At 44.3% G+C, this 12,749-nt stretch overlaps 1 protein-coding gene across 2 annotated transcripts in view; it reads right to left on the bottom strand.

The window, feature by feature from the left end:
- ABCG1 (ATP binding cassette subfamily G member 1) overlaps window positions 1-8,003 on the bottom strand; it is a 65,358-nt gene extending 57,355 nt beyond the window's left edge. The window contains exons 1-2 of one of the 2 annotated variants that reach the window (XM_059392404.1): window positions 7,937-8,003; window positions 7,163-7,224 (exon numbers count right to left, since the gene is read on the bottom strand). In XM_059392404.1, coding sequence (XP_059248387.1) covers window positions 7,163-7,165 — 3 coding nt within the window. In that variant the 5' untranslated portion in view covers window positions 7,166-7,224; window positions 7,937-8,003. Of the gene's footprint in view, window positions 1-7,162; window positions 7,358-7,936 lie in introns of both variants that reach the window. The other variant, XM_059392403.1, reaches the window with a different exon arrangement.
- Window positions 8,004-12,749: the final 4,746 nt, after the last annotated feature.

Below are 12,749 nucleotides of genomic sequence, written 5' to 3'. Positions count from 1 at the left end.
AAGGGACCGGTTGGGAAAAAAAAAAAAAAACTGGTAGTTTGGGGGGTGCACCCCACTTTTCCTCTGCAGAGCTGCTCTGCCCTAACTGCCTGTGATCAATCTTAATACGCAAGCCCCACCCGGAACCAGTCAGAACAATCCATCCCCAAGGCCACTGGAGAGGATTTACCAGCCTGGGGGGAGAGGGCACATCAGAGTTCTCCCTGGGACTTGCCAGGGCCCTGAGAAGGAGAGGCTTTCCTTTCCTTTGGGGGTTGACAGCCCCACACAGTGGCCACCTTCCCTACCTGCGGAGACTGGCCAGCTGGGAAGGGAGACCATGGAGGCACAGAGGCTGTGCAGTATGTGGGAAGTGCTCGGCCCCTGCAACAAGTTTGTGCCTCCCGGTACCTCCATGACTGCAGCTATAGAGTGACTGACAGCTGTGCCCATCTCAGGATCATTGGGAGGATTGAATGAGTCAATTTTGTGATAAACATGTCCGGCTCACCGTGTGCGTCTTGTACGCAAATGTTGGTCACCCTCATTATGAGAACCAGTACTCTCCCTCTGACCTTGAATGAGCATGAATCAGGTTTCCGTCCCTTGCAGCCTAAAAATCCTGATTAGGACAAACAGGCTGTTAAAAGTCGGGGCCCCTACGCCAGTGTATGGGGAAATCCTCACAAATAGGTTATAGGTCAACCCCATAGTGCTTGGTTGCGTTGGTCCCTGTTCATCTGGGCACTTGCCTTATCTCCCTCAGGAAATCATAAATCCCAGTGTCTCTGGAATGTATCTTTGCCTCCAACATCATTCTTAGCATGTCTTCTAGCCAGACTAGGCGCTTGATAAACATCAAGAGCTATGTTGAATAACCTCCAATGTTTCGAAAAGTACTGAACCATGCATGATCCCATGGGACACTCAGGATACCCCTGCAGGCAAAGGGAGGCAGATGCCATCACTGGATCACATGTGAATCCAACATCCCAGCCCCAGGTCTAGGACAGGCCACGTTTCACTTTCCTTAGAAGTCAAATAATGTGTCCCTGGTCCCTGGAAGGCAGTGTCTCCACACCATGCCAGCTCAGGCACAGATCTATTCCTCCTGGCTCCAAAGACCACAGCTCAAGCCCTGTGTGTCCGGTGCCCTGAAGCCCTCTTGCCTCCCTGAGATGCCTGAGCTCTCCCGTCATCTGAAAACCCTACCCTTCCCCTTTCCCAGGCCTGGGACTCCTGCCTTTCTTCTCCGGTTCTCCAACTCCTCTTCTCCTACCTCCCAGGAAGACCTGGGCAATCACCTACTTAAGCTTGGGTTTTTGAAAGCAAAAATTTGGTTGGGGGAGATTATCTTCTGTATGTTTGGAAACTTCTAGGCAGGGCCTTGCAACTCAAAAGTCCCCAAGGCAGAAGAAAAACAATTTAATTAAAAAAAAAAAAAAAGACTTGGCTACCTTTTAAGGGAAGGGAGGGGAAATGAGCTACCGTAAGGAACTTAGCCTCAGAAATGATCTCAGGAAATGATCTTTGCACTTGGAAGTAAGGAGATTGAGATTCCTTAAGGTTTGAAAAGCCCCAGGTCTCCTGACTCCTGCTAAGCACCCCTTGCATTTGACCATCACGGCTCTCTCAAATAGGGACAGAGATCTCAAGAAGCCCACACTTAATCTGTTAAAAATCACAAGCAGGATAGTGGGGAGATGGAGAGAGATGCTTTTCTCTCTTCCCCCCACCTGAGCACCACTAAAAACACTGGACATTGTACAAAGCACATGAGGAGACCCTGAAAAGTGGGGAACATAAGCCAGATGGCCTGGGGATCTTGGGACTCAAGGAACGACACTATGGTGAGGTCCCTGGGTTTTCTTTGTGCCTCATATAACCCAGACTTTCATTTGAAGAAACCAACAACCTGAAAATGCTCAGGGACACAGACAAAGCAAGCCCCAACAAAAGGCTACTCTCTCTGGCTAAAAGAACAGAAAAGGGGCACCCTAGAAATACGGAAATTTTTCAGACAATTGGTGTTCAAACACCACACTCACCTACACTAATAAAGGTGAGTGGGGAGCCTAGGTTTCCACCTCCTCCGGCTGTAAGCACCCAAAACTGCCCCCATCCCTCATCAAAATGGTGTCAAAGAAGGCCATATACAGAGGCTGGAACCATGCCCATCAGGCAGTCATGAAGAGCCCCTCCTTCCCTCACTGGAGTGGTGGCAGAAGAGACTCAGCAGATTTAGGACTTTCACCACCACACTGTGTTAACAAAGACATTACACTCCCTCCAAATCATGGTGTCAGTGGGGATCAAGTAGGGAGCAATAATAAGGTCTCCTACTTCTCCTGGCCAGGGAAGTGTGGGTGATGGCCAACCGTTCCAGCAGAAATGAGGAGCTCCTCCCTTGGATGTCAGCAAACAGGGAACCTGGACTTCTACCTTCACCTGGCAGTAAGGAGGCAGTGCCCTCCCACTTCTCCTACCTGAGTGATGTCAGAGGAAGTCAGCTAAACAGAAAGATTAAATGAGATCCAAAGTCTCATAACATAATACCAAAAATATTTAGGCTTCCACCAAAAGTCTTTCATTACCCAAGAACCAAGAAATCCAAATTTAAAAAACCAATCAGTAGATGCTAACACCAAGATGACAAAAATGTTACAATCACCTAACAAAGGTTGAAAGCAGCCACTATCAAAATGCTTCAGTGAACAATTACAAACACACTTGAAACAAATGAAAAGACAGAAACTCTCAACAAAGGAATAAAAGATACCCCCCCAAAAAAGTGATACCTAAATTGGAAAACTCAGCAGATGGGCTCAACAGCAGAATGGAGAGCAGAAGAGAAAGAATCAGTGGACTGGACAAAAGAACAACAGAATTACCCAATCTGGACAACAATGAGAATAGAGGCTGTACGAAACATGAGCAGAAGCTAAGGGACATATGGGATTATAACAGAAGATCTAATGGCAAATTGATAGTTTCAGAAGGGTGATTAGAGGTTGAAAATTCTCAAAGAGAGGTGCCTGGTTGGCTCAGTCCATTGAGAATATGAATCTTGGCTTTGGCTCAGGCCATGATCTTGGGGTCATGAGACTGAGCCCTGGGACAGGCTCCACACTCAGCGTAGAATCTGCTTGAGATTCTCTCTCTCCTTCCTCCTCTACTCCTCCCCCTACTCATGCATGCTCTCTCTCATTAAAAAAATAAAATAAAATAAAATCTTTAAGAGAAAGGAAAATGCTCAAAGAAATAATAGCTAAAACTTCCCAAATTTGGAAAAAGACAGAAACCTTCAAATTCAAAGGATTCAAGAAGTTGAGTAACTCCACATAGAGTAAATCCAAAAAAATCTATAATAACACACATCATAGTCAAACTTCTGGTACTAAAGGCAAAGGAGAGATCCCGAAAGCAGTGAAAGAGGCATGACATCTTACCAGAAAAGAACAAGCAATTCAAATTACAGCAGATTTCTCATTGAAAACAGTAGTGGTCAGAAAGAATTGGTACAACACTTTTCACTTGATGAAAGGAAAGAACTAACAACCAGGATTCTTATGTCCAGGAAAAATATCCAAGAATGAGAGGGAAATCAAGACACATGTAAGAAAATTTGTTACCAGGATACCTATCCTGAAAGAATGGCTGAAGGAAGTTCTCTCAAACATAAAGAAAATGGGAAAAGAGGGAAATGTTTTTGTATCAAAAAAGAGAACACTGTAAGCAACAATATGAGTAAACAAAATAAACTTTTCCTTCTGCTATTGAGTTTTTCGAATTGTGTTTGATGGTTAAAGCAAAAATTGTAATATTGTCTGATGGGCTTCTAAATGAGTGCGAAGTAAATGTTTAAGACAATTATATTATAAACAGAGGAGAGTAAAGAGACAGGAAGGGAGGCAACATTTGTACATGTCACTCCAACTTCTAAAACATGACGCAAAAAGTGATGTCATGTATATGTAATGTAATATCCAGAGAAACCACTAAAAATGGCAATACAAAGAGATACTGTCAAAAACATTATAGAGAAGTCAAAAAAGCAATTCTTAAAAATGTTCAGGTGACTCCTTTCCAGGCAGGAAAAGGAAAACAGGTAAAGGAAAAACTGAGAACACAGAAAATAAAAAAATAAAATACATGTTTAAACCCAACAGGTCAATACTCACATTAAATATATACAAACCAAACAACAGAACTACAAACTATGGGAAGCAGAACTCAATAGAACCAAAACAGAAATAGATAAATTCATAATTACAGTTGGATACTTCATTGCTTCTCTCAATAACTGCTAGAACTAGACAGAAAATTTAGCAAGAATATAGAACCCAATAGCACCACTGACCAACAGGACCCGATTAGTATTTATAGAACACTCCACTCCAGTCAATGACAGAAAAGTACACATTCTTCTCAAATTTTCATGGAACAGGTACTACCATAGATCATATCCTGGGCCATTGAACAAACCTCCACAAATTTAAATTAAATTTAAAGAACTGAAATTACACAGAGTGTGTTCTTTGACCCAAATGTAGTCAAACTAGAAATCAATAAAAGAAAGATAATAGGAAAATCTTCACAAACACTTGGAATCTAAGCAACATGCTTCCAAATCATCCCTGGACCCTTGGATCTTAATGGCAAACAAAATATAGTTAACTGAATTAAAATGAAAGTACACATGTGAGAGCTAAAGGCTAAAATCATACAATGATTTACAATGCTAAAATCATATAAATTAAAAATTAGGAAAAGTCTGGGGTGCCTGGGTGGCTCAGTGGGTTAAGCCTCTGCCTTCAGCTCAGGTCATGGCCTCAGGGTCCTGGGATCAAGCCCCGCATCAGGCTCTCTGCTCAGCGGGGAGCCTGCTTCCCACCCCCCTCTGCCTGCCTCTCTGCCTACTTGTGATCTCTGTCTGTCAAATAAATAAATAAAATCTTTAAAAAAATTAGGAAAAGTCTCATTCATAATCTAATCACCTCAAGAATATAGATAAAGAAGAACAAAATAAACCAAAATAAAGAAAATAATAAAAACCAGAAATCAATGAAATTAAAAGTAGGAGAATAAAGAAAGTCAATGGAACACAAAGCTTGACTGATCATTTAGAAATGATGATTAAAATTGAAAAATCCTCCAACATGTCTGACAAAGAAAAAACATGCAAGACTCAAATTACCAATATTAGAGATGGAGCAGGAGTTATCAGTACAGATCCCACAGACGTCCAAAGGACAATGAGTCAACACTACAAACAACTCTGCACATTTAAATTGGACAGTCTGGATGAAATGAACGAATTCCTCAAAAGCATAAATTACAACTCACTGAATATAAAACAGATTATTTGAATAGCCCTATAACGACAAAGAAAACTGAATTAATTATTATAAAACTGAAAAAGAGAAGGAAGGAAGGAAAAGGAGAGGGAGGAAGAAGAAAGAGAACTCTTCAGACCCAGGCAGCTTCCCTGGAGAATTCTACCAAGTGTTTAAAGAATTCACAACAACTCTCTACAGTCTCCTCCAAAAATTAAAAAAAAAGAGGGAACACTTCACAATTCATCTTATTTAATGAGCATAGCCTTGGTATCAGATAAAGATAATATTTTTTAAACCCTACAGATCAAAATCTCTCATAAATATAAATGCAAAAGTCACTAACAAAATAGTAGCAAACAGAATTCAGCAATATACACTTAAAATGATACACTACATCCAAATGGGGTTTATCCCAAGCATGCAAGTCTAGCTCAACATTTGCATGTCCATGTATTTACCATGTTAATGGACATGGTGACATAAAGAAGAAAAATCACAAAACCATGCCAATTGATAAGGACAAAACCCTTGACAAAACTGAACACCTATTCATGGTTGGCTTTTGTTTTAACTTAGAAAAATAGAAATAGAGGGCGATTTCCTCAACTTCTAGCAAATACAATCCTGGACATTTGTTCCAGGGAAATGAAAAATCACATTCAGACAAAAATTAGTACACAGACATTAACGGCAGCTTTGTCTGTGATTAGCCAAAACCTACAAACAGCACAGATGTCCATCGATAAGGAAATAGTGACCTGTGGTCTACACCATGGCACACTACTCAATAGTACAAAGTAACGAACTACTCAACATCCAACAACCTGGGTCGATCTCCAGAGAATTCTCCTGGAAAAAGCCGAACTGAAGAGGCTAGACACTGTACAACTCCTTTCATGTGAAGTTCTTGAAATGACATGACTACACAGATGGGAACAGACTTGTGATTGCCGGGGTTAAGGAGGAGATGGGGTGGAAAGAAAGAGAGTGGAGGTATGGGAATGTGGGGGTATGGGAGTGTGGGGGTATGGGAGTGTGGGGGTATGGGAGTGTGGGCGTATGGGAGTGTGGTACGAGGGAGCCTTGTGAGCGGCATTCTGTGTCTGGACTTTATCAGTATCAACATCAGGGATGTGATGTTGTACTCATTTTGCAAGACGTGACCAAGAGGGGAGCTGGGCCAGGAGTACATAGGATCCCTCTGGGTTCTTCCCTATAACTCCGTGGGAACCTACAACTATCTCAAAATTCAAAGGTCAATTTTCTTTTAAGTCACAGAACTGTCCTGAGTGAGGCCACTCGAGACGAGGTGGCCTCATACCCACCTGTGGCACTGAGCAGACACCACACGGACTATGGGGAATGAGGTCGTAGGTGGCAGAGTTTGGGGGATGAATAGGGAGAGGACATGAAACCAGAGGGTACCAGGTCGCTCGGGACCACACAGTGGGCTGCTGGACAAGGAAGCACTTGTGACCGCTCTTTGTCAACTGTCACTTTGAGAAGGTGAAGATGGACGGAACAGTTCTCTTCCTCCTTACTAGCACTCCTGTGTGTGCGTGCTCAAGTGCCCAGGCACCGGCAGAGTCGCTGGCGGAAGGGACGCCAGCCCATCACTAGCCATCTGTGGTGCTGGGCTGGTCCTCACCTCTCAAAGCCTCCATCTTCATCAGTAAAATGGGCATACTAAGAGTACCACGGTGAGGGTTGAGGAAGATGGGGTAGTTATGGGCCCTGGAGCCAAGAAGGGGAAAGAGCAGAAGGGTCGTGGGCATCTGACCTTATCCTCTGGGCTCTGAGACCACGACCTTCCCTGACCCACCACCAGTGTTGCCGCCGCTCACCATCTTCCCAAATGGCTGAGTCTTCGTTCCCTCCTGTGAAGAACCGCTCCACGTGGGACGTTCTACAAGGAAAAGTGGATGGATTAAGGTACAGAGGGCCTCCCAGCTCAGAGTGACGACATCCCAAGGTCCACTGTGAAGGTGTCGATATGGGAGTCCGAAGTTTGAAAGTTCCAGTTCTAAGACAAACGCGTCCTGGAGAACAGAACAGGCAGCACGGAGAGCCTTATTGTATCGTGTATCTGAAAACTGCTAAGAGAAGAAATCTTAAATGTTCTCATCAGAAGAAAAAAAAATTATAATTATGTGGGGTGATGGGTGTTAACTAAGCTTATTGAGTGTGGTTGTTTTGTGATATAAACATCATCAAACCATTCTATTGTACACCTTGGGACAAGTACAACATTATATGTCAATTCTTTCTCAATAAAACTGGAGAAAAAATGAAGGCTTCTCGCTTTTCATTGAGAGGCAACCCATCCCAATTTACAGATGCGTCGTGTTTCCCTCACTGGTCTGTGGGGGGTTTGGCTCCTTCTCACTGAGCCCCAACACCCAGCAGACCCCGGCCTCCTATTTGGCTCCCCAATATTTGCTGACTCAGCGATATAAATCAGAGACACTTTACATCACAGCTCAAATATAAATTACTGTTTGTGCTTATACTAACACACACGACATATTTTCTTTGACCTACGGCTAATGACATTTACTCTATACATTTATACTGAAAAAAAATTTTTTTTACTGAAAAGCACTTTGTCAGTGACTTACCCAGCAGCTGAGATGTAAACACTTCTCGAGGAGCCCTTCCGCTACACAACAGACCTTTCTGCAGGGAGATGTATTTATTCTGCAATTAATAAGGGGAAGAAACCCCTGCCCTGTAGGACAGAATTTCAGTTTTCATCACTGCAGACATGTGAAAACCCCCAAACCACAAGCAATGATTTCAGTTTCTGCTCTCAGCACCTACAAGACAAATGGTTTTAAAATAGGCCTAATGCAATCATATGTGAAATAATAGGGCTGGTGCCACTGTTGCTGCAGCAAACAGGAAGCTCGTGAGGTTACTGGAGGTCAGTTGGCTCCCTCCAAGGTCACAAGCATAAAAGAGCACCCACTATCTGTCGGTCCACAGAGAGGCCAAGTGTGAAATCTACTCATTTCCCACTCCTGGTCAGATGATAGATTTCACATTTGTGAACACTGTGGAGTTTATTTACTGTTTTGTAACGCAGGTAAAAACAACACGGCGAAGAGGAAAAAGCATCAGGGCCTCTAGGGTAATAGTTAAGGATAAACGAAGTATTTCCTCGCGGAAGGGTTAGAATAACTTCAATAACACTGTCTCATGACAGCCCTGGCCAGCGGTTGTTGCTGCAAAGTGGGGGGCAAAGTGACCTCACGGCGTTAGGGGAGATCAGCCATCACCCGACAACAGAAACTGATAGCCTCGGAGGCTGTGGTGGGTTCCAAATTGTGCTCTGAACATTACAGCCACTAATTCCTTTAATCTTCATCTCAGCCCCAAGAGCCCGACACTGTTCTTATCCACAATGGGGAAGTAAGGCACAGAGAGGTAACATAACCTGCCTGAGGTCACACAGCAAGACCGTATCCAATCTCAAATCCAAAACCGTCAAGTCTGGCTCCAGAGATTGCAAAACATTTTCCCTGTGAGAAGGACTCCTTTTTTCTTCTTTAAAGCAAAGCACAAGAGCTGAAGCATAAGGCTTGGTGAATTTTACATATCTATACCCTTGTATACTCACCACCCAGATCATGACGTAGAGCATTTCCCTCTAGAACATTCCCACCATGGGAAAGGTTCCTTGTGCCCGATCCCAATCCACCCCCGTCTCTAAAGTTAAGCACTTCCCTGGCTTCAATCGCCATAGATTAGTTTTGTTTATCCCTGACCTTCATAGGATGGGCGTACCGTATGTCCTGCTTCGAGTCTGGATTCTTCCGCTCTACAGTATGTTTCTGAAACTCATCCGTGCTGTCGTGGTACCCACAGTTCCTCCGTCTGTCGTTGACTTTCCTTTCTGCTTCTACGGATGGACACATGAGTTGTGCCTGGCTTTCACCCATCCTCAGTAAAGCGACTGACTGTCTTCTTGCTCAGGTCTCCTGGTGGACCCAGACATCCATCTCCCTTGAGGACATCCCCAGCAGTGACATCTCCAGGGTACGGGATAAGAATGTTTGACTTTAGTAACTACTACCAATCAGCTTTCCACATTTCTACCACCAGCAAGGAAACACCCCTGCTGCTTCATACCATTGCCCCCTACATGGGATTTTCAGGGTTCTTTTTTAATATGACCACCCTGATAGGTGATTGTACCACCAAGGTTTTAATTTGCTTTTCTGTTCTCACTAATGATGTGCCCATTCAATTTCCCCCTCCTTTTAAAATTGCATTGTTTTGCTTTTAGGATCGATCTGTAGGATTTCTTGATAGGTTCTGATAGGCGTCCGTCTTCCCTCACATGGATACCCCACAAATGTGTTCCCCCAATCTGAGCTCCCATTCAGTTTCTCAATGTTTTTTTCACGATAGGAGTTCCTCGTTTAAAAAAAAAAAAATCCAATTTAGGGACGCCTGGGTGGCTCAGTTGGTTGGACGACTGCCTTTGGCTCAGGTCATGATCCGGAGTCCCGGGATCGAGACCGGCATTGGGCTCTCAGCTCCACGGGGAGTCTGCTTCTCTCTCTGACCTTCTCCTCGCTCATGCTCTCTCTCATTGTCTCTCTCTCAAATAAATAAATAAAATCTTTTAAAAAATCCAATTTATCACTATTTCCCTTTACGGTTATGGGTTAGGGCTGTCTTTGCACGCTCGTCTTCTCTAAGAAATCTCTGCCTACCACAAGAATATGAAAATAGTTTCTTACGTTTTCTTCTAGAAGCACCATTGTTTGGGTTTCCACATCTAAGTTTGTGATCCATTTTAAATTGATTTCTCTGTGAAAGGCAGAGGTCTAGGGGCACATTTCCATATGCTCGCTCAATGGTCCCAGTGCCAATTTGCTGAAAACAGCATCCTCTCTCCGTCAAACTGGACCAGCGCTTTGATAGAATCAAGTAGCCATATGTGGAGGAAGGTGCATTCCTGGATGTCTATTCTGTGCCCTTGGTCTGTCTGTCTGTCCTTACACCAACACCACACCACCTCCGTTACCGCAATTTTCAAGTAAGTCCCGAAATATGACAGTGATCAAGACCCTTTGTATTTCCACATAAATTTTGGACTCAGCTTGTCAGTTATCATCAGAAAGGAGAAGAGAAGAAAGCAAATGCAGTAGAGTTTTGACGGGGGTTGCCCTGATCTACGGATCCCTTTGAAGAGAATGGGCATCTTACGACACTGAGTGTCCTCGCCCACGTCTGTGGACGACCTCTCCATCCACTTGTCACCCTGGGTTTCTCTCCGCGGTGCTATAAAGTTTCCAGTGCATAGTTCTTGTCCACCAAATAAACCTTTACTGTTAGCTTTCTTCTTTTTCGTATTTTCATGTTACTGTAAATGATATGCTCGAACTACACTGTCCACGTCTTTCTGGCTACAATGTAGAAATAAAAATTGATTTTTCTATATGGAGGCTTTGTATGTTACAACTTTGCTAAAACCAATTATTTATTTCTTCCAATAATAATCTCCCATCTTCCTGCTGAAAGATCCTCTTTCTGCGGGCTTTGGGTTTAGTTCGCCCTGCTTTGTCTAGGTTCTCAAGACGGAAGATCAGGTTATTGGTCTGGAGATCTTCTCTTTTACTCTTGGCACATACAGTTCTGAACTCCCCTCTAGGCACTGTTTCCTCTGCCCCTGCAAATTTTGGTGTGTTGTATTTTTCATTTTCACTCATTTCATTTTCATTTTCACTCAGAGCAAAGCATATTCTAATTTCCCTTCCCTTCTTTGAAGTATCGTTTATTCAGGAGCATGTGCTTTAATTTCCACATATTAGTGAACTTCCCAAAATCACCTATGACTGATAATAGATAATTTTACTATGGTGTGCCTAAGTTGGATTTTTTAAAAAATTATTCATCCTAGCTGGATTTAGTTTCTTGGACCCATACATTACTACCTTTCATAAGATTTGGAAAATATTTGTTATTATTTCTTCAAATACTCCTCCTGTCCCCTCTTCCCTCGCCCACGCTGTCCCCTCTTTTTCCGGGATGTCAGCCACACCTGTGCTGCTCTCGGTCACGTCCTCCCTATGCGTCCTGTGCATTATTCTGTGTTCATAATTCTTTTTCTCTCTGTGATTCACTTTGGGTATTTTCTACTGATCTGTCCTCAGATTTATTTTCTTGGGTTCTGCTGTATCCTGTCTGCTGTTACAGCCATCTGAAATACTCCCATTTAAGATGTTTATTTGTGCATCTAAAATGTCCATTTCATGATTTTTGTAGATCCTGACTCGCCTGTGAAATGCCCCCCTCTTTGCATCGAATTTCTTTTTTACTCTCTTTTTCACAGATTTATCATGGTTATTCCGATGTCAGGCCCTGCTAATGCTTTCTCTGAGTCAGTCTCTGAAGTTTGACCTCTATACACGCAAGCTATTTCCACAGAGGAAATGGTGCCTGACTTCTCGCCCAGAGCTTGCGGCTGTTTGGGGTGGGTGCTCTTGCCGCACACCCAGGAACTGGTCTGGGGATGAATGTTGCAATCCTCCCTTAGTAATAACGCCCAGGCAATGACCCAAGCTATGTTGTCACTGGAAATCAGGAGGCATCTGACCCTGCCACCAACAACACCCTATTGTCTTGGCAACACCAGGTCTGCAGATAGAAATCACTTTCACCATTTTTTTTGACTTGGACCACCCATATGGAAGCTTGCCAGTTCCCCCATGTATGACCCACATTTGGAGTTCCCAAACCGAGTTTCCAGGCAGAACCTTCTGGGAGAGGGGCTCTTCAAGGATATCAACACCCCCCTTCACCCCCAGAATGTGCGTCAGCCCTGCCAGGGGAGCTGGGAAAGAGGTCCAGGGCCATGCCTTGGAGCCGCTGCTGGGCCCAGGCTGAGGGCTAGGTGCCCCCACCTCTTTTACAAACCTTGGCTGCCAACCCACCCACACTCCCAGGAGCTCTGCGCCCAGGGCTGCAAGTGGCTGATCCTCTTCTCTAAGTGGGCCCGCTGACCTGAGGCTGTGCAGCGGCCCGCACCCTCTGTGCCGGTCCTGCGGGGTGGTGCGGTCTGAGGTCGCTGTGGGGCAAGATTGTGGCATACAGACGGAGCCCCCTGGGGACACGAGGGCGAGGGTGGGGCTTTCCTAATGGGCCACAGGTTAAGAAATGGGAAGTAAAGCATGAGTCCACGTCCACTGCCTTACTTGCTCTTCCCAAAAAGTCCGGGGACATTTTCTTACTATGCCAAAGGTTAAACGGGCTTGAGAAAAACAGGCACCCAAACGGCAACAACAACAACAACAAAGCAGGAAGTTGGGGGCAGAGCCTTTTGTCCCCAACACCGGAAGAGGGGCCCGAAGATGTTCTGCGTCCAGGGCAGCAGATTCCCGCAAGCACCTCTTCCTGCTGGCTAAATTCAGAACACGGACT

Source organism: Mustela nigripes, chromosome 2 (genome assembly GCF_022355385.1).
Source record: "Mustela nigripes isolate SB6536 chromosome 2, MUSNIG.SB6536, whole genome shotgun sequence".
Taxonomy (NCBI): Eukaryota; Metazoa; Chordata; class Mammalia; order Carnivora; family Mustelidae; genus Mustela; species Mustela nigripes.
This window is presented reverse-complemented; position numbering and strand designations above follow the sequence as displayed.